Source organism: Nomascus leucogenys, chromosome 12 (genome assembly GCF_006542625.1).
Source record: "Nomascus leucogenys isolate Asia chromosome 12, Asia_NLE_v1, whole genome shotgun sequence".
NCBI lineage: Eukaryota > Metazoa > Chordata > Mammalia > Primates > Hylobatidae > Nomascus > Nomascus leucogenys.
The window spans coordinates 47,916,705-47,938,254 of NC_044392.1; the positions used below are offsets into that span (position 1 = coordinate 47,916,705).

A 21,550-nucleotide genomic window follows, 5' to 3' on the forward strand; every position below is an offset into this window, starting at 1 on the left:
TTGATGACTTTGACAACGTTGAAGATTACTGGTCAGGCATTTTGTAAAATGTCCCTCAATTGGGATTTGTCTAATCTTTCTCATGATGACAATGGGGTTATGGGCTTTTGGGAGAAAGAGTGCAGAGATAGCAATGAGCACACCTAGTAGCCAGATCTTGGTTTCTAGTACCATTCTCTAAGAAATAAACCAAAGCTTCTTGGAGAAATGGCTGACTCTAGGATTGGGAAGAGATATACAATATAAGCTTGGAACCTCTTATAGTACCAGTAAGTAAGGCACTACTCAAAAATAGTAATAGTAAAATGGTGGGGTATATAAAAAAATACGGGAGCCAACTGAAAGAGTTCTTAACAGCCAAAATCAAGCAATTTGAACAAGAGCGTAAATGAATTAGTATTGGATTATAACCTAGAGCATAAAATAAACGTCCACGACTCCATACCAATATAAAGAAATAATTGAATAAATAAATGGAAGAGAAGAGAAAAAAGTATTGCAAATAATTTATGTAGATCCTCTGTCCTGAAGAAAGTAGAATGTAACTCCCTACTCCTTAAGTATGGATTGCACCTGTGACTTCCGTCCAAAGAGTGCCATGTGCAAAGGGGAAATAAAAGTAACTTTACAGTGGAGAAACCTGACTAATGCTACATTGCCAGATGATCAAGGTCAACCCAATAGTGATGTCATGGTGATAGTGTGTACCCTTTGATATGATGTGATGAAAATGGCACCACCTTTAGTCAATGGCACAAATGTTATAAGTATTTGCATGCACATTTTTGTGGACCTAAGTTCTCAAATCAGTTGGGTAGATTCTTAGAAGTATGATTACTGGATCATGTGGTAAGACTAGGTTTAACTTTGTAAAAAACTTCCAAACTATCTCCCCAAAGAGCTATACCATTTTGTATTCACTAGTAACAAATGATAGTTCCTGTTGCTCCGCATCCTTAGCAGCATTTGGTATTATCAGCTTTCTGGATCCCGACCATTCTCATAGATGTATAATAATATCTCATTGTTATTTTAATTTGCAATTCCCTGATGACAAATTATATTTAGCATCTTTTCATATGTTTATTTGCCATCTACATTTCTTGTTTGGTGAGATGTCTGCTTAAATATTTTGTCTGTTTTTAATTAAGTTGTTTGTTTTTTTTTATTGTTGAGTGTTAAAAGATCTTTGCATATTTTGGATATAAGTGCTTTATTAGATTGCGTTTTACAAATATTTTTCCCAGTCTGTGGCTTGTCTCCTCATTCTCTTAACATTACCACGTACAGAGCAGAAGTTATTAATTTTAATGAAGTCCAATTTATTAATTTTACTTTCATGAACTGTGCTTTTGGTGTTGTATTTCAGAACTCATTATCATACCCAAGGTTACCTAGATTTCCTCCTATGTTTTCTTCTAGACGCTGTATAGTTTTACATTTTACATTTATGTCTATGATCATTTTTGTTTGTTTTTGTGAAAGGTGTAAAGTCTATGTCTAGGTTCAGTTTTTTCAAATAGGACACCCAATGATTTCAGCACAATTTCTTAAAATGACTCCTTTTCTTTGTTCCTTTGTTAAAGTTAGTTGACTAAGGCCCAATGGGCTCTCCATTGGTATAGATGTCTATTCTTTCACCAATACCACACAGTATTTATTTGTAATAAATACTATATTACATAGTATTTATTTATAGCTATATAATAGCTTTATATTATATAGCTTTATAGTAAGTCTTGAAATAGCTTTATAGTATAGCTTTATAGTAAGTCTTGAAATCAGGCTTTATAGTAAGTCTTGAAATCAGGTGATGTGAGTCTTCAAACTTTGTTTGTCTCTTGCAGTACTGTGTTATTCTAGGTCTTTTGCCTTTCCACATAAATTTTAGTATCATTCTGTCAAGATCTATAGAATAGCTTGCTAGGATTTTGATTGGGATTGCGTTAAATCTATAGATTAATTTGGGTGAGTTGACATCTTAGTACTGTGCCTTCTAATCTCTGAACACAGAATATATCTCTCCATTTATTTAGATTTTCTTTGTTTCATCAGAGTTTTGTAGTTTTCTGCATGTAAATCCTGTACATCTTTAGTTCAATTTTTATTTATTTATTTACTTTTTTTTTTGTAGAGGTGAGGTCTCACCATGTTGCCCAGGCTGGTCTGAAACTCCTGGGCTCAAGCGATCCTCCAGCCTTGACATCCCAAAGTGCTGGGATTACAGGTGTGAGTCACCACACTCAGCCTTTAGTTAGATTTATACCTAGGTATTTTATTGTTTTTGGTACTATTGTAAATTGTATTGTTCGAACTTTCACATTTCAACTGTTCATTACTGGTATATAGGAGAGCAATTGACTTTTGTTTGTTGTACTTATTAGTTCCAGGTATTGTTTTGGTCAGTTCTTTGGGATTTTCTTCATAGACAATCCTATCATTTGTAAACACAGGCAGTTCTATTTCTTCCTTTCCAATCTGTACCTCTGTATTTCTGAGGCTGTCATTGGTGGCTTACATTATACTCTTATTGGGCATGGCTGATCTAGACAGTCCCATAGCTGAGACGTGTGATTGCTGATTGGCATGGCTGTGGAGAGCAAAAGGGTTTCTGTGAAAAAAACCAGCCTGCTTCATTTATCCAAGCATTCTGAAGGAGTAAATATGCAAGTGTGACCTGTTGGGACTTTGAAACATGTTTTGACAGCATTCTGTATGGCACTGGGGAAAACTGTTTTCTTATTTGTAGGGGTTTGTTCTAAGTACAGAAATAAAAGCTCTTCTGCAAACAGAAGTGTGAAAAGGGACATTTCTGAGAGGTCAGCCCTAGACTGGCAGAATTTCAATGTTTTCATTAAAATTTTTTCCTGGGGCTGGGCATGGTGGCTCTTGCCTGTAATCCCAGCACTTTTGGAGGCCGAGGTTGGTGGATCACCTGAGGTCAGGAGTTTGAGACCAGCCTGACCAATATGGTGAAACCCTGTCTCTACCAAAAATGCAAAAAAATTAGCTGGGCCTGGTGGTGTGCGCCTGTAGTCCCAGCTACTTGGGGGGCTGAGACAGGAGAATCACTTGAATCCGGGAGGCGGAGGTTGCTGTGAGCCGAGTTTGCCCCACTGCACTCCAGCCTGGGCGACAGAGTGAGACAATGTCTCAAAAAAAAAAAAAAAAATGTTGTCTTGGAGGTAGTTGAGTCCCGTCAATGGAGCTGACAAGTCAGATATGTTTTTTGTTAATTTGATTGATCATTGCAGTTGTGTTACAAAATCTAAGCTTGCAGATTATACTAAGCTTTCCTTGACAGAGAAAATCCAAGCCAACAGGAAGCGCTGTGGGCAGAGCATGCTGCTTCTGGTTTGAATCTTGTCTCTGCACACATAGGCTCAAAATAAAGGGATGGAGGAAGATCTACCAAGCAAATGGAAAACAAAAAAAGGCAGCGGTTGCAATCCTAGTCTCTGATAAAACAGACTTTAAACCAACAAAGACCAAAGAGACAAAGAAGGCCATTACATAATGGTTAAGGGATCAATTCAACAAGAAGAGCTAACTATCCTAAATATATATGCACCCAACACAGGAGCACCCAGATTCATAAAGCAAGTCCTTAGAGACCTACAAAGAGACTTAGACTCCCACACAATAATAATGGGAGACTTAAACACCCCACTGTCAACATTAGACAGATCAACGAAACAGAAAGTTAACAAGGATATCCAGGAACTGAACTCAGCTCTGCACCAAGTGGACCTAATAGACATCTACAGAACTCTCCACCCCAAATCAACAGAATATACGTTCTTTTCAGCACCACACCACACCTATTCCAAATTGACCACATAGTTGGGAGTAAAGCACTCCTCAGCAAATGTAAAAGAACAGAAATTCTCAGACCACAGTGCAATCAAACTAGAACTCAGGATTAAGAAACTCACTCAAAACTGCTCAACTACATGGAAACTGAACAACCTGCTCCTGAATGACTACTGGGTACATAATGAAATGAAGGCAGAAATAAAGATGTTCTTTGAAACCAACGAGAACAATGACACAACATACCAGAATCTCTGGGACACATTCAAAGCAGTATGTAGAGGGAAATTTATAGCACTAAATGCCCACAAGAGAAAGCAGGAAAGATCTAAAATTGACACCCTAACATCACAATTAAAAGAACTAGAAAAGCAAGAGCAAACACATTCAAAAGCTAGCAGAAGGCAAGAAATAACTAAGATCAGAGCAGAACTGAATCTTGTCTCTCACTGCCCCTTATTACTCTCCTCTTTAGGTTTTTTCCTCCACCTGCTTGGCATGTCAAAATCTTCTGGAATTCTCTCCTTTTTTCTCTTTTTCCTCTACCCTTCCACAGGTCATCATCATCATTGTTTTAATTTCCAATATATTGATGATGCTTAATTCTATGAGTCCAGCCAAGATCCGTCTCTGAGCTTCAGGCACATATGTGCAATGGGATCTGCAGTGGACATCTCAGGTCTCACATGTCCAGCAGTGAATGTGTCTCCTTTCTCCAACAGCCTTTTCCAAGCTGGAAAACTCCATGTCACCTTTCCCCCTTCCTCTTCATCCACATCCAATGTGGGAGGCAGTTACCAGCTCAGCACTTATACTTTGGATGTGGATGGAATTGGGGCCAAATCAAAGCCTCTGTTTCCAGATCTGCAAAATGGGATGTATAAGTTCATAACCTGTAAGGCCATCCTGAAGACAATGCAGATTATTATGAGATAATATAGATGAAATGCTTAATAGCAACCAAGAGCATAATAGTCCTTAACATATATATTATCAATTATTTACAACCAATTAGTTGCCAGCCTTATGATTTTGAGCTCAGAAATGTTTCCTGGCTCTAGTCCCTCCCTTTCTTTCCATGCCATGGCCTGAGTTAATGTTCTTATTGTTCTTACCCAGCTGCTTCATTAGTCACACTATTGGCTTTTCATTTTTCATACCACTTACATTGTAATATTTCTGTTAAAAACAAAACAATCAAACACAAAACACATTTGACTTGTCAGGCCCTTGTGTTCCTATTAACCGTGGGTTAAAATAGAAACTTCTTGTTTTGATGCACCAGGCCCTTCACCAGCATCACTGGTGCATCCACTCCTTTCCCTGTCCCCGTTCTCTCGGACTCAACCAGAATACCTGTTTCTTGAATACACCAGAACCTGTTCTTAGATCAGTGCCTCTGAATGTGCTTCTCTGCCTGATAACCTAATGGTTCCTAAAACCCCAGCACAAACATCACGTCTTCTGTTTATTTGTTCTCAGTCCCCCAAGGCAGAGGTCCCTAATGACAGGCCCTGATAACTCTTGCTTTTCATGCTGTGCTAAAATTTTGTCTTACTTCTCTTCATCACTCATGAGGTTGTAAGCTTTGTGGAGGCTGAGATTCTGTCTTATTCTGAGATGCTCTCCCAGCCCCTACGTGATCAATAAACACTTTGGGAGATGGTTAATGAACTAATGGTATTATTGGTTTATTTGTTTGTTTCTCCACTGGAGCTTAGGCTCTGGAAAGGCCAGGGCCTTTCAGCTATATTAAGCATTACCAATATACTGGAAATTAAAACTAAGATAATGATGAGATAATCTGTGGGAAGGTAGAGGAAAAAGAGAAAAGGACAGAGTTCCTGAAAATTTTGACATGCCAAGAAGGTGGAGGAAAAAACCCAAAGAGGAGAGTAATGAGGGGCAGTCAGAGACAAGATTCAAACCAGAAGCAGCATGCTCTCCTCACAGCACTTCCTGTCAGCTTGAATTTTCTCTGCCAAGGAAAGCTTAGTATAATCTGCAAGCCTAGATTTTTTAACACATCTCCAATGAACATTCAAATTAACATGCCATTCATCTGTGTCTTCAGGGTCTCATCCAGCTCTTGATTGTGGTAGTTGCTTAAGAGTTTGTGTCAGTAGCTTAACAGCTTGAGAAAATGAGAGATGAATTTCATCATGAATAAGGGAAAGAGGATACCCTCAGATGGAAACTGCTTGGATGATCATTCTGGGGGCTGGTGGGGTGGAGGGGCAGTTCAGGCCGAATTAGACCCCAGAAGGAAACTGGGAATCTCTGCTGGGGGCTCCTTGAAGCAGAATTGCCTTTTTCTGTGGAAAATGACTTCTTAGTTTTGTCTTCCACGCCTTCTGTCTGCATCTCCCCATTTTTCCTCTACCATAATGGGCTTTTCGTCAAGTTTAAGGTGATGATCTCATTTAAAATAAGCAATAATAAGGATAGAAACAAACATAAACTTAGTTAGTGTCCTTGGATAGATTGGCTAATCTCTCAGAACCTGAATTTCTTCATCTGTATCTATAAGATAGTTGCTTTAGGAAACTCTGTTTCCACAGTAGTGGAGTGACAATCTTTGAAGTCATAGCAATTGTTTGTTTTGCTTCTCTTAATATTTTGGTATTTTCTTAGAAGACTAAGTGACTTAAGAAAGGTGACAACTCTCAACGAATGCCAGTGGGGAGCCCAAGGTGGCCTAGTTGCTAAGGGCATGGGATAGGGTCTCCAAACTCAAGCCTGTCTGACTTTAAAGCCAGGGCACTTTGCTCTAGCCCAGGCTATTTATTTACTGCTAATGTCCATAAGGGATACAGGGACACTCTATCCCTTTTTTGTGTGTGGAAATTATGGCTAAACCCAGGGAGCCCTTGTCAGAAAATAATGAATACCCACAAGGCTACCAGTTCAACACTGCAACTGAGTAAGACAAATACCAGCTAGAGTGGAAGGGCACAGCAAACTTTCAGGTTGCAGAGGCTCCATTTTCAGACACGAGGTGCAGTGCTGCTGTTCACCAGCAGGGAGCAGGTGAAGTCTGCCTTTGGCACGTGTGGGATGCAGGTGGCACCTGAACACTGCATCAGAGACTTTCAGATAGGTTGAGACTATGAAGCAACAACAATGACTTCCATTCATCTAGAGAGGGATTTGTAGCCGTGAGCTCCACAGTGGCTGTGTGATGTGGGCTTTACTATTCTCATTTTATGGAGGCTCAGATAGGTTGGATGATCTGTTCAAGGTCAAACCTTGGAGACCCTCGATCCCCAACCCAGTTCTTTTACTCCATGTCTTGTACTGTTTCTGGCATATCACACTGGCTCTTTGGTAGATCTGACAATTAAAAAAATATTTTTAATAAAGACATTTCCACATACTTACTTCTACCTCCTATTTAACTGCCACCCACCAAAGGATTTTCCATGCTTATTTAACAAGGAACTCACCACCTCCAAATGCTCTTTTTTTAGCAACAGAGGGAACAGCTTTGAAGGGAACTGTTGAGTGCTGCTTTTCATAGGTCTGGCCACATAATTCAGGGAAGTCTTTTATTTGTTCATTTATCAAATTTATGCTAGTTATTTGCTAAGTAGTCACAAAGTCCATGTATTAGTCTGCTTATTTGCCATAACAAAATACCATAGACAGGTTGCTCTAACAGCAGATATCTATTTTCTTACAGTTCTGGAGGATAGACAGTCCGAGATCAGGGAGCCAGCATGATTGGGTTCTGGTGAGGGGCTCTCTTGCTGGTTTGCAGATGGCTGCCTTCTCACTGTGTTGAGAGAAAGAGAGAGAGAGAGAGAGAGAGAAAGAGAGACAGCAGGCAAGATCAAGTTCTGGTGTTTCTTCTTATCAGAGCAGTAATCCCGTCAGACCAGGGTACCATCCTCATGACCTCATCTAACCCTAATTACCTCCCAAAGCCTTCATCTCCAAATAAAATCAAAGTGGTGGTTAGGGTGTCAACATATGAATCTTGAGGGGGACACAATTCAGTCCACTGCAGTGTATATGCCAATTAGTATAGGGTTATTAATATATCAGTACTTCCCTCTATTGTAGAAATTTTAACTTTTTCCTCATATTAGTTTGAACATCTTCCTCTATGCTGTTGGTTGGAAGTTGAATTAGTCAGGATAGGCCTTGCTAGCTGCCATTGTCCTCTGTCAACCTAAATAACAACTGCAGAGAGGCTTTCTAAAAGAAAATAATATTTATTTGGGAATAGGGCATTGCAATGAAAATGTGTGTGTGTATTCAGGGAAGTAAAGGAAGACAAAGGTTCTCAAAGAAAAATGAGGATGATTACATAATTGTTTTCAGATAGTTATCCTTGGCTTCAAGGATTAATAATAAGGGTGATGCCAGTCCAAGGCTGGGCAGATGTCCTCAACAGAAGTATTTTTTGTATAAGGTTGCAATGGCCTTTGTACAAGTCATGGTTTTTGCAGTCTTTCATGATTGTTTTTGTTATCAGGCATTTATGCATGAGAACCTTCTCTTTAGGGGCTTCCCTGACTCTGTTTGTTAGGGATTTTTAATTTTTATTTTTATCAAGATCTTTCTCCAAAAGCGCCACTAATTAGTCATCCTGTAGTTAGCTTTTGATGTCCATTGGTGCCAAAAAAGGCCTGTCCTGGATTACTGATATCATTCCATATTGGAAGGAGTGAATGGTGGCTAGAAGTCAGTATCAAAACTTTTTAAGCCACATTTGAGCAACAAGGGAGTTCTGAAGGGAGTGACCCTCAGGCTAAGTCTACCTGGAATCCATTATTAAGTTCAATTTCATCTGTTTTGTAGTCTTTTGCTATCATCTCAAAGTGCTGGAGCAGCATTATTCTGGCAAGAGTTGTACTTCTGCAAAAATTTAACAAGTAGCAGACACAAAGTTTAAAAAGGGAAAATACCCAAATAAAATCAATGTTAATATGACAATCTCAGTTTGCATAATGGTTTTGAGCCATTATCTTAGGCTTAAATATAATCAACTGAAAGAATAAATCAAATGATAATTATCCTGCCAAGTGAAAAAGGCAGCATTAAGAGGGGTTAGAGTCTCATTAAGATACAGAGTCTTGTTCAGATGTCCTCGGAAAAGCTATCTACAGAGGGAAACCATCAACTTCTCGTACTGGCTTGCAGTTTGAATGTCTCTAGTTATGACATCGGGTGGTTTTGTGAACTTTTTGAGTGGCCTATACGTCAGGCATAAGACTTGTTTCTTAAAATTCGTCTAGTTTCCGCTGATAGGGCTTTAGAAACAGAAAAGTTATCATTTTTAGTAATTCCATGGAGGAAAGTTGGATTGGAGAAATCTAGAAGAATTCAGGATCTAGTCTAGTCTGTAGATGGATAATAAGAACACAAAAAGAATGTACAAAACTACAGTGTAATAACAGGTATATTATAGCTTTTCTTTAGAAATATAAATTTTTCTTTATACACTAAACATAGGAAATCCCACATTAAAAAAAGTCTCTTGAGGCTAGGAAGTCAAATCAAGGCAGACTTTAGATATTATCCACAGTCTTGGCCAGGTGCAATGGTTCACGCCTGTAATCCCAGTATTCTGGGAGGCTGAGGCAGGCGGATCACTTGAGGTCAGCCTGGCCAATATAGTGAAACCCCGTCTCTACTAAAAACACAAAAGTTAGCCGGAGATGGTGGTGTGAGTGTGGTGGCGTGCATGTCTGTAGTCCCAGCTACTTGGGAGGCTGAGGTAGGAGAATTGTTTGAGCCTGGGAGGTGAAGATTGCAGTGAGCTGAGATCATGCCACTGCGCTCCAGCCTGGGCAACAGAGCTGGACTTAAGTTTCTTGGGCCTGCTAGGAAGTGACAATTTTTACTCATTCACTGTAAGGCTGTAAACCTTTGAAGCCATGCATTTCATGCACATTCCCAAATACGATATTTTAGTCAAAGCCTTGGTAATATAATCAATGTTTCCAATTGTATCCTATTATAAATACAGAACAGATTCTTATTGAACTTATGTAAATAACCGTGTTGCTAAAAACATAGTAAGAATAGTTTCTAAATTTTGGAGGAATCAAGTAGGGAGAAAAAGTGAATATTTCCATATTTGTTCACAAAATATACTTTACCAAACTGTTATAACATATGGATAGCTTAAAAGGAAAATTTTCTGAAATCTGTAAAATAAAACATGTAAGTAAGGAACCAATAACATTTCAAGTAAAAGTCATAAAAACATTATCTTCATCAGTTATTCAATCTTATGCAATTAATTTTGTTCTGCTTTATCTTATTTAGTAGTTTCATAAACCCATCAGTTTCTTCATTTGAGTTTTGAAAACATTTTATTTAGTTCATTGATGTTAAAGTTATCAGAAATCCGTGTTCAAGACTACTTGTTAGAGTCTTTTCCATGAAAAGCAATTTTAAAATGTAGTCAATTGAAAACGCTTTTAGAGTAAAATCAAAGCAATTAACTGTGGATGACAAAAACTTGAAATAGCCATGGTTAAAAATCTGACGGAAGTTCAAAACTGAAAAAGAAATTTAGTTATTTCTATCCCATACAGCATTTTAAGAGAACAACCAGAATTACGGCTGACAATGTCAGTCACATTGGGACCATCACCCTGTTATAAATTTACATTTCAAAAGAGATCTAAATTGATAGTTACGATGAAGCTGTTATAATTTGTAAAGCTATTCATCTGAAAGCTTCTAAAGAGCACTTTAAAAATCTTGGCTGGAATGTCATAAGCAGAAAGTTTTCTCTCAACTTCAGCAGAAAAGTCAGCAGATTCCAAGTAGGCAGAAAACAAAACAAAACAAAACAAAAATCCTAGAGACATAGAGAATTTAGAAGTCTCTACATGTTAACTCTATAGCTGCAGGGTTTAATTTTTTTTAAAAGAAATTTTGAATAATGGCCATTTTTACTCTGAGCCAGTAATATGTAGCCAGCTGGAGTCCCAGAAAACCTGGCATGTGTTAATATTTGAAAATCCCTTCAATTTCTCATGAATTTCTAGAGAGCAAAGAAAATCCCACAAGTACCATCAAAGAACATCAGGAGTTTAGATCAGTGTTTTAGTGATGGTGACGGCTCTAGTGGCATTTAGTTAATAATTCTGTATCCAACATTTAGAATGTTTATTTTTGCTCTTAGAAAATTTTTAGAAACAAGCAAGGGAAAAAAAGCCAAATCATTTACAGATGCACATAACCAAATTAAGATAAGAGTGTTCACAAAAATTTTAAACCAGACATGCAGATCAAACACAGTATTAAATTAGGTGTGCAGAAAAAACAAAAGTAAATTCACCAGCAAAGACATGCCTCAGAGACAGAAGGTAAATTCTGTAGAAACCAGAGTACTCAAACCAGAAGGACAGTGGTCTTTCTACCAGAAAGGGCTTGCTAGAAAAGACAAAAGGTCTTTTATCATCCCAGGAGGGATGTGAGGTTCTTGATGAAAGGTGGCCTTATATCCAAAACAAGTCTTGAATTAAAAAAAAAAGCCTCTACCAAAAAGAGGGAGGATTGGCCTGAACTCAAACACAATAGAAAATCGAAGTAGTGTCTTACCTTTTGTTCCCATAGAGAAGTAGACTTGAGCCACCGGTTTGTGTTTAAGAAAATGTTGGCCGGGTGCAGGGGCTCACGCCTTAATCCTAGTACTTTGGGAGGACGAGGAGGGCAGATAACCTGAGGTCAGGAGTTTGAGACTGGCCTGGCCAACATGGTGAAACCCCATCTGTACTAAAAATACAAAAATTAGCCTGGCATGGTGGCAGGCGCCTGTAATCCCAGCTACTCGGGAGGCTGAGGCAGAAGAATTGCTTGAATCTGGGAGGCAAAAGTTGCAGTGAGCCAAGATCGCGCCACTGCACTCTAGGAAAGTGAGTGCCAGACGTTTCCTTGGACCCATAAACCAGGCCCACCCCAGTAAAACCCAGTAACCAACAAGCCCCAGACTATAGGATGGTAATTGTGGACTGAATCTTGAAGCCTGCCCCAGTGCTAGACAAGACATTGCACATTCAGGCTCCAGGCCTGCCAAGCAAACCCAGTCTTTGGGCTTGCCCCAGTGCCAGGCTGACCCCAGTAGCCCTAGGCTCCATATCACCCCACGGCCAGGTAGGCCTCGGCATCCCTGCTTTGACCCCCACCCCAGCACCAAGTCAGCCCTCCCAGAATCAAGCTCCAGGCCTGCCCTTAGGCAAGGCCAGCCCTGCAGCCCTAGTCATCAGACTGGCATATGCAGACCTAGCTTCCAGACTGGCCATAACAGACAGGATCCAGGCTCACTCAGCACTCAGCCAGTACCTGTGACCCCAGGCTTTAGGCCCACCCCAGCACCAGGTTGGCATTCCTTGCCTCAAACACCAGGTGGTCATCCATGGACACAGGCTCCAGATATGCCCAATGATAGGCCAGTCCTCATGGCCTCACCCTCCAGGCCAGCTCCTATGGCCCTATGCTCCAGTAGAACCAACGTCCAGGCTTGTTCCAGAAGAACCATGGTACAGGCCTGTCCCACTAGACCACAGTGGTGGACTGACCCCAACATACCCAAGCTTCAGGACTTCCCCTGTGTACCTAGGTCCTAGGTTGACCCCTAAGTCCCCAGGCTCCAGGCCAGTTCCTGTGGCTCTAAGCACCAGGGCATTACCCACAATTCTAGGCTCCAGATCTGCCTCCACAGACCCAGGCTCTATGCTGGCCCTAGTACCAGGCTGGCCCCAGGCTCGAGGCTGGTCCTTGTGGTTCCAGGCTCCAAAGGACTCAAAGTCCAGGCCTGCTCTAGCAGACCCACGGTCCAGGCCCACTTAGTAGATCCTGGTGTCAGGCTGGATCCCGTGAACTGAGGCTCCAAGACCACCTCTGCAGACCCACGCTCCAGGCCAGCCTCTGTGGACCCAGGACCAAGACCTGCCCCCAGGGACTCAGGCTACAGCCCTAACCCAGTAGACCCAAGCATCAGGCCCATCTCAGATTTGGCCAGCCCTTGGAGACTCAGATTCAAGGCCCATTCCAGTGCCAGGTCAGCCCCTGTGGACTCAGGTCTTAGGCTGGCCCCCACAGACTCAGGCTCCAGGCCCATCACCACAGACCCAATCAACAAATCCACTCCAGAGGATCCAAGTTACAGACCCAACCCCATGAACCCAGACACCAGGCCACCTGTTCAAGGATTCCAGCAGCAAGCCTGCCTTTAGACTATACCAGATGGCCTGCCCAGAATCTATGGATAGACTGACTGGTGAAGGCATTTCCCAGGTAAAACCAGTCTTCAACGACTTGAACAAGTCTCTACTTTTTCAAATGCACAGACATCAACATAAGACAAGATATGTGAAAAACCAAGGAGACATAACACCACCAAAAAAACATAGTTATTACCCACCAGCTGACCTTAAGAAATGGAGATATACAAACTGCCTGAGAAATAAATCAAAATAATTGTTTTAAGGACTCTCAGGAAACTTCAAGAAAGTAGAGAGAAATAATTCAATGAAACAAGGAAGATGATACATTACCAAAAAATGAATAATTTAAAAGAGATATTAAAATTAGGTAAAAAGAAAAACAATAAACAGAAATTCTGGAGCTGAAGAAGGATGATGAATTAAATGAAAAATGAAATACAGAGCATCAGCAGCATAGTCAATCAAGCAGAAGAAAGAATCTGTGAACTCAAAGACAGGTTATTTGAAAATAATTACTCAGAGGTGAAAAGAGAAAAAGGATTGAAAAGGAATGAAGAAAGCTTATGGAATTTGTGAGGCAGTATCTGAAGAGAAAATATTCAACTTGTAAGAGTTTGTGAAGGAGAGGGAAAGACAAAGTGCATAGAAAGCTTATTTAAACAAATAGCAAAAAACTTTACAAATTTGGATGGAGACATAAATATCCAAGTACAGGAAAGTCAGATGTCTCCAATCAGATTCAATCCAAACAAGACTAACTAAGACATATTGTAATCAAACTGTCAAAAATCAAGGACAAATCCTGAAAGCAGCAAAAGAATAGAAGAAAATAACATAAAAGGAGCTCCAATAAGGATAACAGTGGATTTCTCTGCAGAGGCCTTACAGGCCTGGAGAGAGTGGGATAATATATTCACTGTGCTGAAGGAAAAACCAAACCAAACCAAACAATCAATGTAGAATACTGTACCCAGCAAATCTGCCCTTCAGAAACGAAGGATAGACAAAGACTTTCTCAGACAAACAAAAGCCAAGACAGTTCATCACCACCAGACCTATATTACAAGAAATGCTAAAGGGAATTCTTTAAGATGAAAGAAAAGGACACTGGTTAGCAACACAAAAACATAGAAAATATAAAACTCACAGGGTAAAAGTATTATATAGTCAAATTTAAAATGCTTTAATACTGTAATGATGATGTGTAAATTCCTTATATCTTTAGTATGAAAGTTAAAAGACTAAGCTATTAAAAATAATAATAGCTACAGTAATTTGTTAAGGGATATACAATACAAAAAGATGTAAATCATGACATCAAAAATTTAAAATGAAAAATATTAAAATATATGGGGGAGGGGTGAAGTAAAAGCATACAGTTATTTTTATGTGATCATAGTTAAGTTGTTATCTGTTTAAAACAACCAGTTATAGCTATAAGATGTTTTTGTAAGCCTCATGGTAACCCACAAAACAAAAACCTATAGTAGATAAACAAAAGATAAAAGTAAGAAATCAACGCATACCTCTAGAGAAAATCACTTAATTACAAAGGAAGACAGTAAGAGAGGAAGAAAAGAACAAAGGATCTACAATAAAACCAGAAAACAATTAAAAAATGACAGTCGTCTTTACCTATCAATACTTCCTTGAATGTAAATGGATTAAATTCTTAATCAAAAAACATGTAGTGACCGAATGGATTAAAAAATCGAGACCCAACTATTGCTGCCTATAAGAGACTCATTTCACCTGTAAGAACACATATAGAGTGAAAGTGAAGGGATAACCAAAAATATTCCATGCAAATCTAACACAAAAGATGGCAGGAGTATTTATATTTACATCAGATAAAATGGGCTCTAAGTAAAAAACTGTAAAGCAAGGCAAAGGAGGTCATTGTATAATGACAAAGAAGTCAATGAATCAAGAGAATATAACAATTGTAAATGTTTATGCAACCAATATTGGAGCACCTAAATATATAAGGCAAATATTAATACACCTGAAAGGAAAGATAGATTATAATACAATAACAGCAGGTGACTTCAATATCCCACTTCTAGCAATGGACAGATAATCTACACAGACAATCAATAAGAAAACATTGTACTTAAACTACATTCTAGACCAAATGAACCTAACAGACATATACAGAACATTCCACCAAATGGTAAAAGAATGGACATTCTTCTTAAGCACACACAGAACATTCTACAGGACAGATCATATGTTAGACAACAAGACAAGTCTTAACAAATAAGAAAATTAAAATCATATCAAGCATCTTTTCTGACCTTAATGGTACGAAACAAGGAATCAATAACAAGAGGAATTTTGGAAAATTTACAAATACATGGAAATTATACAACGCTCTGCTGAACAATCAATGGGTCAATGAGAAACTTAAAAGAGAAATTACAAAATATCTTGAGACAAGCAAAAATAGACACACAACATACCCAGACATAAAGGGAACAGCACAGTTATCTCTGAGTGAAGTTTACAGCAATAAATGCCTACATCAAAAAGGAATAAAAGTCCTGAATAAACAACTTAAAATAACATCTCAAGAAACTAGAAAAACAAGAATAAAATAAGTCCAAAGTTAGCAGAAGAATGGAAATAATAAAGATAATAACAGAAATAAATGCAGTAGAGGAAAAAAAAAACAGTGGAAAAGATCAACAAACCTTGAGTTGGTTTTTTGAAAGGTAAAATCAACAAAACTTTAGCTGGACTACTTAGGAAAAAAAGAGAATACTCAAATAAATAGAATCAGAAATGAAAGAGGAGACATTAGAACTGATACAAGAGAAATACAAAGGATCATAAGAGACTACTATGAATAATTATTATATACCAATAAATTGGATAGCCTGGAAGAAATGAACAAATTCCTAGAAATATTCAAGCTATCAAACTGAATCACAAAGAAATATAAAATCTGAACAGATCAATAACTAATAGGGAGATTAAATTAGTAATAAAAAGTCTTCCATCAAAGAAAATCCCAGGATCCAATGGCTTCACTGCTAAATTCTACCAAACATTTAAAGAACTAATATCAATCCTTTCCAAGCTCTTCCAAAAATGAAAGACAAGGGAATACTTTCGAACTCATTTTATGAGGCTAGAATTACCCTATCAAAGCCAGACAGAACACCACAAAAAAAGAAAATTAGAAGCAAATGTCCCTGATGAACATAGATGTAAAAATCTTCAACAAAGTTATTAGTACACTGAGTTAAAAAGGGCCGAGTGCGGTGGCTCACGCCTGTAATCCCAGCACTTTGGGAGGCCGAGGCAGGCAGATCACTTCAGGCCAGGAATTCAAGAGCAGCCTGGCCAACATGGTGAAACTCTGTCTCTACTGAAAACAAACAAACAAAGAAACAACAAAAATTAGCCGGGTGTGGTGGCGCTCGCCTGTAGTCCCAGCTACTCAGGAGGCTGAGGCATAAGAATTGCTTGAACCCTGGAGGCGGAGGTTGCAGTGAGCTGAGATTGGGCCACTGCACTCCAGTCTGGGAGACAGAGTGAGACTGTCTCAAAACAACAACAAAAAAATCCCTAACATAATCTCAAAATCTGTGTCATTTCACTGTTGGTTATCTGTCGAATGGTTCTTTTATCATTCAAGTTGAGATTTTTTCTGGTTCTTGGTATGATGAGTGATTTTTATTGTGTGCTGCACACTTTGGGCATTATGTTAAGAGACTTCAGATCCTGTTTAAATTTTCTATTATAGCAGACTTCTGCTAAAACCACACTAGTGAGGTTATGGAGAGTGTAGCACCTTCTGAGTAAGCCCATGTGGTCTCCTTACTATGGTGGAAGTCCAGGATTCTTGTTCATTTTTTTCCCCATGGTGTTTGCTTGAAGTAGGGCAAATATTGTCAGAAAGGTTTCTGTTTTACTACACTACCCCTTTGCTGGTCTTTTGTCTAAAGCAAGAGAATTTTCTTGGTGCATTATTTTGTCTGCACCTGCCAGAATCTTGGTTGCAGATTTTCTAGTGCCCAATCTGGGAAACACAGGAGGCAAAAACAAAACCCAGGAAACTTACCACTGTCAGACCTTCAGTTCTGAGGACTCTAACTACTCTGCCTTGTCCTCTCCAGACTCGCCGGAGAAATAATAAGCATATCAGATATTTACGGCATAAGCTGGTGCTGCTAACGTGCAGCCACCCAGCTTTCAAAGTCTTATGTTTGTTTTATATATTATGCCCAGAGATTTTAGCTCTACTTCACAAGAGCGATAGTAAGAAATATATCTACTTCATTTTGTCCAGAACTGAAAGTCTGACTTTCATTTGTTAAAAAACATAAAAGTAATGCAGTGGTTGGGCTCCTGGATCTTTAAGACTGCTATTTGTTCTGATCGCCGTGAATTACCAATGTAAAATGATGCATGGTAGTGATCCTAAATGGAAGAGTTGAGGAGGAAGACTTTTTTTCCCCCCAGCAGTAATTGAGTGGGAAGGGTACCTTGGCTTTTTGATGTAGCAGGAGTTTTTCTTGAGTAAATCAGTAAATTGGCATTTAACTAGAGCTGGTAAAATCAGGATATGAAACAGAACCTGGAAAGTCCCTGGCCAGGCTGATGTTCTACATCTCTTTTGAGGGCTCTGCCATTAATACATCCCTTGGAGCAACTGTGGCTTCTTCCTTGTTAAGTGGAAGCTCTTGTGTTTTCCATGACCTCTTTCTGGTGCTGAGGTTTTACATCTCGTACATGTATGCTGCATCTTCCTAAGTTAGGTAAAGTTCCTTCAAGAGAGCAGGAAACATTCAACCCGAGAAAGCTGACTGAAATAAAAAAAAAAAAGAGAGAGAGTGAGAGAGCAGGAAACAGTTCCCCTACTACCTCCTTTCCCTACGGGTACCTACTAAAGTGGTCTTGCTCACCCTAGAGGCCCGTAAACATCTGATATGCTTTTTATTTCTCCGGTGAGTCTGAGTAGCATGAGCTGGTGCTCCTAATGTGCAGCCACCCAGCTTTCAGACCTTGCAGAATTGGCTCTGGACTGTAAGAGACAGCGTTTTTCCAGGGCAGCATGTCTTTAAAAAACAGAGTTCAGTAAGGAGACCCATAGTAGCTACCCAATTCACAGGGAGGTGTTTACTGAAGTCTCTCCTCAGGATCTTTGTGTTTTGGAATCACGTCATGATTTTCAGCCGTACACTAGAATGTTCATATGTTTGACCGTCGTTTGCCAGCCATTCCTCCCTCTCCTAGTGACTCCCATCTATCCACTTACCCTTCCGCCAGTAGAGTCCGTGTATTTGTAAAGTGAATGTAAGTGTGAATGAGCGAATGCAGGAAAGGAGAAGAATGGAATGGAATGGATGAACTTGAACACTACAAATACTCTTGGAGACCTAGAGATTCTCATGAATTTGCAAATTTATTCACTGAGGCACTGGGGTTGGGAGGTAGTTGTACAGAAACCAAAGAGGCTTAACAGCAGAACTAGATGCAGCCGGAGAGCTCAATGGCTTCTTCCAGGTAGGTTAAGACATGAAGGATTTGCAAACCTCGGGTAGCGTCATGAGAGCTCTAAGCCCATCGGTGCCTCTGGAGAACACCTCCAACTCCTTCGCCTCCGTCGTACCCTGGGGGACCTATTTGGACGGCCAGGTAGGCGCCTGCTTCTGCTGGGTCTGGTGGCAGACCGGGACGCCCTTGCCACTCCCGGAGCCACCCACGGAGGAGCCGCCGCCGACCCCAGAGGAACCACCTCCGCAGACGGAGCCCCCGCCACTGACGATGCAGCCGCTGCCAATCCCGGAGGAGCCGCCGCCGCCGCAGCCGGAGCTCCCGCCGCCCCCGCCGCTGGAGAAGCAGCCGCTGCCGCCGCCTCCACCGCCAGACGACCCCCCTCCGTAACTCGGCTGGGGCGCGCACGAGGTCTGAGTGACCTGCTGCGAGGAGACGTAGCCGGAGCCGCCGCCGCCAGAGGAGCCTCCGCCGCAGCCAGAGCCGCCGCCGGAGTAGCCGCCGCCAGAGCCGCCGCCGGAATAGCCGCAGACAGAGCCGCCGCCCCCGCCGCTGGAGAAGCAGCCGGAGCCGCCCCCGGAGGAGCCGCCGCTAGAGACACCCCCGTAGCTCTGGCACTGGACCGCCTGGCCCGAGGAGCCGCCGCCAACGGAGGAGCCGCCCCCACCGCTGGAAAAGCAGCCAGAGCCGCCCCCAGAGGAGCCGCCGACGCAGCCGGAGCCGCCGCCACCGGAGGAGAAGCAGCCGGAGCCGCCCCCACCGCTGGAGAAACAGCCAGAGCCGCCCCCGGAGGAGCCACCGCTCCCGGAGTACTTGACGCTCCCACCGGAGCCCCCTCCGCAGCCTCCAATGCCGCCCCCGCCCCCGGAGGAGCCCCCGCCGCAGCCGCCGCCAGAGTAGCCACCGCCGCCGGAGTAGCCGCAGCCAGAACCGCTGCTGCCGCCCCCTGAGCCGCCGCCGCTGAAGAAGCCGCAGCCACCACCGCCGCTGCCGCCGCCACCGCCACCGCCGCCAGAGGTCTTCACGCAGTCCACTGGGGGCTGAGGGGTGGGCTGCTTTTTCTGATAAGACATCTTGTCTGAGAAGGAAGGATAGCCTGGAAGGAGAGAAGAGAGCATCGCTGGACCAGCTGCAAGAGGATACTTACGGAGGCAGATGCATCCATAGCAACATCGCCATCCTCCCAGGGCCCCTTCAGGTGCCCGAAGAGCCCTCAGCGGGGTTTACTGTGATTCCTGCTTTTGGAAGAGTTGAGTTCCTCATTCCCCTGCAGACAGCCTTCACTATGCTTTAAGTAGCCCAGTTAGCAGGGCCAATTCTTTCTCCCAGCTCTGCCTCTGACCGCTGTTGTGTGATTTGAGGGCAGATCACCCACACGCCCGCCTCTTTCTCATTTCCTGTTTAAATGAAAGGGTTTGAACATTTCATCTTTCAGGCGTCTTCCAATCTCAACACTGATTCTCTGAGTGCAAATAGAAAAGTACCACAAACCTCTACCTAGGATAGGGGATTTTACCCATTCCCAGCACAACAGAGAGAGGTTTGTTGGACTCCATTCTATTGAGGGCTGTTGCACTCCATCCTCTGCAGAAGCTCTTAGTTCAAACTCTTGGTCTGTCCTACTGAGCTAGGCCATGATCGAAGGGCTAGTTACTAGAAAAGTCAGGCTCTGCTGTGGCCCTGCCTGGAAACAGGGGAAGGACCCTGGTGGTCCTTTGGATCAATATTCCCGGCCAGAAGCTATTAGCCATCTCTTCCATGATTTTCTCAAGTCCAAGTTTGGTGGAAGGGACTTTGACTAGTAGGAAGTTGTATTTCCCTCTCAGAACTTCTAACTCTGTAAAGCAGCAATTGGATTTCTGTGGCACCTCAAATCCCTCCCATCTGCAACTTTCTTGGAATCATTCTCCCTACTCTCTTGAGAGTGGGCTCAGCCTCTCCTCCTGACAGGTTCACAAGGTCTGCTCAGCCTGTGCACAGGCTGCCGTGGACAGCCTCTTCAGAGTCCTTCTGTGCCTGGCACCATGCCTGCCCCTATGCGGGTGCCAGAGAGGCAGGAGATAGTCTTGGCTTTGTGGAGTTTACATTCTGGCCAGAAGACCGGAAACACTATCTGCATGGCAGCAGCTTATCCCCTGCTCCTTTCCTGACCACACTCTAAACGTGAGTGCTTTTGGGAAGGCAGAGGTCCTATAGCTCCCAAAGGGGAAAGAGGCCCTGGTCCATCTAACCTAGTCAGGCCTGGGCAAGACCAGCTGGGAAGATGAGAGAGTCAGTAGAACCCACACTTACCCAAAGCACCAGGAAGGGTGAGTGAGGAGAGAAGATGCTGGCAATGTGAGGAGCACTGATCTCCTGAGGTTATATATAGAGCCTCCCTGACTGATTGATTGATCCAGGCCAGCTTCTTGTGTTTAGCCTCAGTTACGTGACCCGTGGCTGTCGGCCCCACCTCCCTGTGATTGCAGGCACAGGAAGGCCCATTCATGAAGGTTTTGGCATTCTTGAGATGGGCAGCCTGGTGTGTGACTGGCCTCTTCTCTGATGCAACAGTGTGGCAGGCTCATCAGTGGGGTCACCCAGTCAGAGTGGATGGCAGACATTGTTTCCAAATCCTCTGGCACAGGATGCATATCAGGTGACCACAGGGCTGTGCTTGAGGAATAGATTCCAGAGTCTCTTAGGTGCCCTAAGAGAGTCAAACTGAAGATCTCAGTGCTTTGTCCAAGGAGTAGGACCTTCCAAATTCTACTGTTTGGCTTCTGGTCCTGCTACTCTAAAAATCCTCAAAACTTTAGAACCTGTTACTCCTTTGCAAAAGTTTATCTCCCAGGATTTCATGTGTGTTTTGCTGGGGTGTTTCTGTCCTGCCCACTGGAGGCATGAGTCCTCAGCACTCAGCTCTGGACTGCATACCATAGACAGTGCTGTAACTAATGTGATTGGGAAGCTGCTTTGATTCGTCCCCAGAGACAGCAGGCATTTGAGAAAGTCTGAGAAGGATAATCAATACTGACTTTCCTTGCAGCAGAGCAAACTAA

General features: G+C 42.0%; 1 protein-coding gene across 1 annotated transcript; it reads right to left on the reverse strand.

The window, feature by feature from the left end:
• Positions 1-18,398: 18,398 nt before the first annotated feature.
• LOR (loricrin) lies at positions 18,399-19,886 on the reverse strand. The gene has a single exon (XM_012511067.2). It carries the CDS (start codon positions 19,625-19,627, stop codon positions 18,635-18,637), a length of 993 nt encoding a protein of 330 aa, XP_012366521.2. The 5' UTR covers positions 19,628-19,886; the 3' UTR covers positions 18,399-18,634.
• Between the last annotated feature and the right edge of the window lie 1,664 nt (positions 19,887-21,550).